Source organism: Aphanomyces invadans (genome assembly GCF_000520115.1).
Source record: "Aphanomyces invadans strain NJM9701 unplaced genomic scaffold supercont1.81, whole genome shotgun sequence".
NCBI classification, from domain to species: domain Eukaryota; phylum Oomycota; class Saprolegniomycetes; order Saprolegniales; family Verrucalvaceae; genus Aphanomyces; species Aphanomyces invadans.
In genome coordinates, this window is record NW_008580226.1 from 79,133 (window position 1) to 80,411 (window position 1,279).

The 1,279-nt window shown below is 48.0% G+C and overlaps 1 protein-coding gene across 1 annotated transcript; it reads right to left on the reverse strand.

Moving 5' to 3' along the window:
* Nucleotides 1-773: 773 nt before the first annotated feature.
* Nucleotides 774-931, reverse strand: H310_14692 (hypothetical protein; the record flags this gene model as incomplete). Its single annotated transcript, XM_008882596.1, has 2 exons — nucleotides 774-803; nucleotides 863-931. 2 exons carry the CDS (start codon nucleotides 929-931, stop codon nucleotides 774-776), a joined length of 99 nt encoding a protein of 32 aa, XP_008880818.1.
* Between the last annotated feature and the right edge of the window lie 348 nt (nucleotides 932-1,279).

Below are 1,279 nucleotides of genomic sequence, written 5' to 3' on the forward strand. Positions count from 1 at the left end.
CTGTCATTTGCGATTGGTTTCGGATAAATATCCGTAAGACGGGTGGATGCCTTCGCTCACTGTAAATAATTGTATGCTTGCCACAACAAATGTATTTTTCTTTGACCAGTTCCTAGTTGTCGTTTAATCGGTTTGTATTTGACATTTAACCCCTAAATACTTTCCTCTACACTGAACCCCGGAAAAAGCCGACATGGTATTATGTTTTATCCTGAAATGCATGGAGAGCGGAATAGAATCGAATCTATTCAATTTCGCGGCTTAGTTCAAGTTGATTGGCTATAATCAGGAGAATTTACGAATAGATAATCTGGGGAAAACGACATATTCATCCGACACGATTCTCATGGGACATTCTTCTTTGATATTGTAGATGAGCAATTGGCTCAAGTTCTGGGGTGCGCAGATCACACTTTTCATCCTAGCCCCACAAGACAATGCGCCGCCCGAAGGCACCCGAGACCGCGGTCGTCGACACTTCAAGAGCCCAAAAGCGCCCAGGACTCAGTGAGCTCATAGACATTCCCCGTATTTGATCAATCCGACTGACGAGGACGTGGTCGAGTGTGTAGGTGGCAAGGTACGATGACTCCGCAACACCAACGAGCGCACGACACACGCGGGATACACGGACACATACTCTAATCTGCTTCATGAAGTTCGCAAGCGTAAACGAGAAAACACACTATAACGAATTGATTTTATGAATTGATACCTCGAACGTGCCGAAAGTGTGAATCGTTGTGTGCTTGTAAGGACTTGTGTGCGCAGGATCACGTCAAAGGCTGCAGCTTGTCCTTGGTCTTTGGTTGTGGTCGTGAGTGGCTTGGTGCAACAATTTTATCAACTATGCACAGAGAACATTGAGTTTCCAATTGTCATGTAAGTACGAGTACATCGTCTCGAGCATGGGCGCTTTGATGCCGGCCATGCGCCTGAGGGAATTGTCACCTTCGTTCGGTGTTCCTACGATACGAATGAATAGCGCAGGAATGACACATGACGTACATGGTGGTGGGGAGCACGCCTTTGCGATTACTGGTGTCGTTAGCTCGCTGGTGTCGCGGAGTATTCGTACCTTGCCACCTACACACTCGACCACGTCCTCGTCAGTCGGATTGATCAAATACGGGGAATGTCTATGGGCACACTGAGTCCTGGGCGGTTTTGGGCTCTTGGAGTGTCGACGACGCTTACTTGATGCTGCAAGGAGGCTTGGATCGTCTCCTACGTCGGCAACTCGTCCATGTTTCGCCTGCTCGACCGGAATGGTAATTTC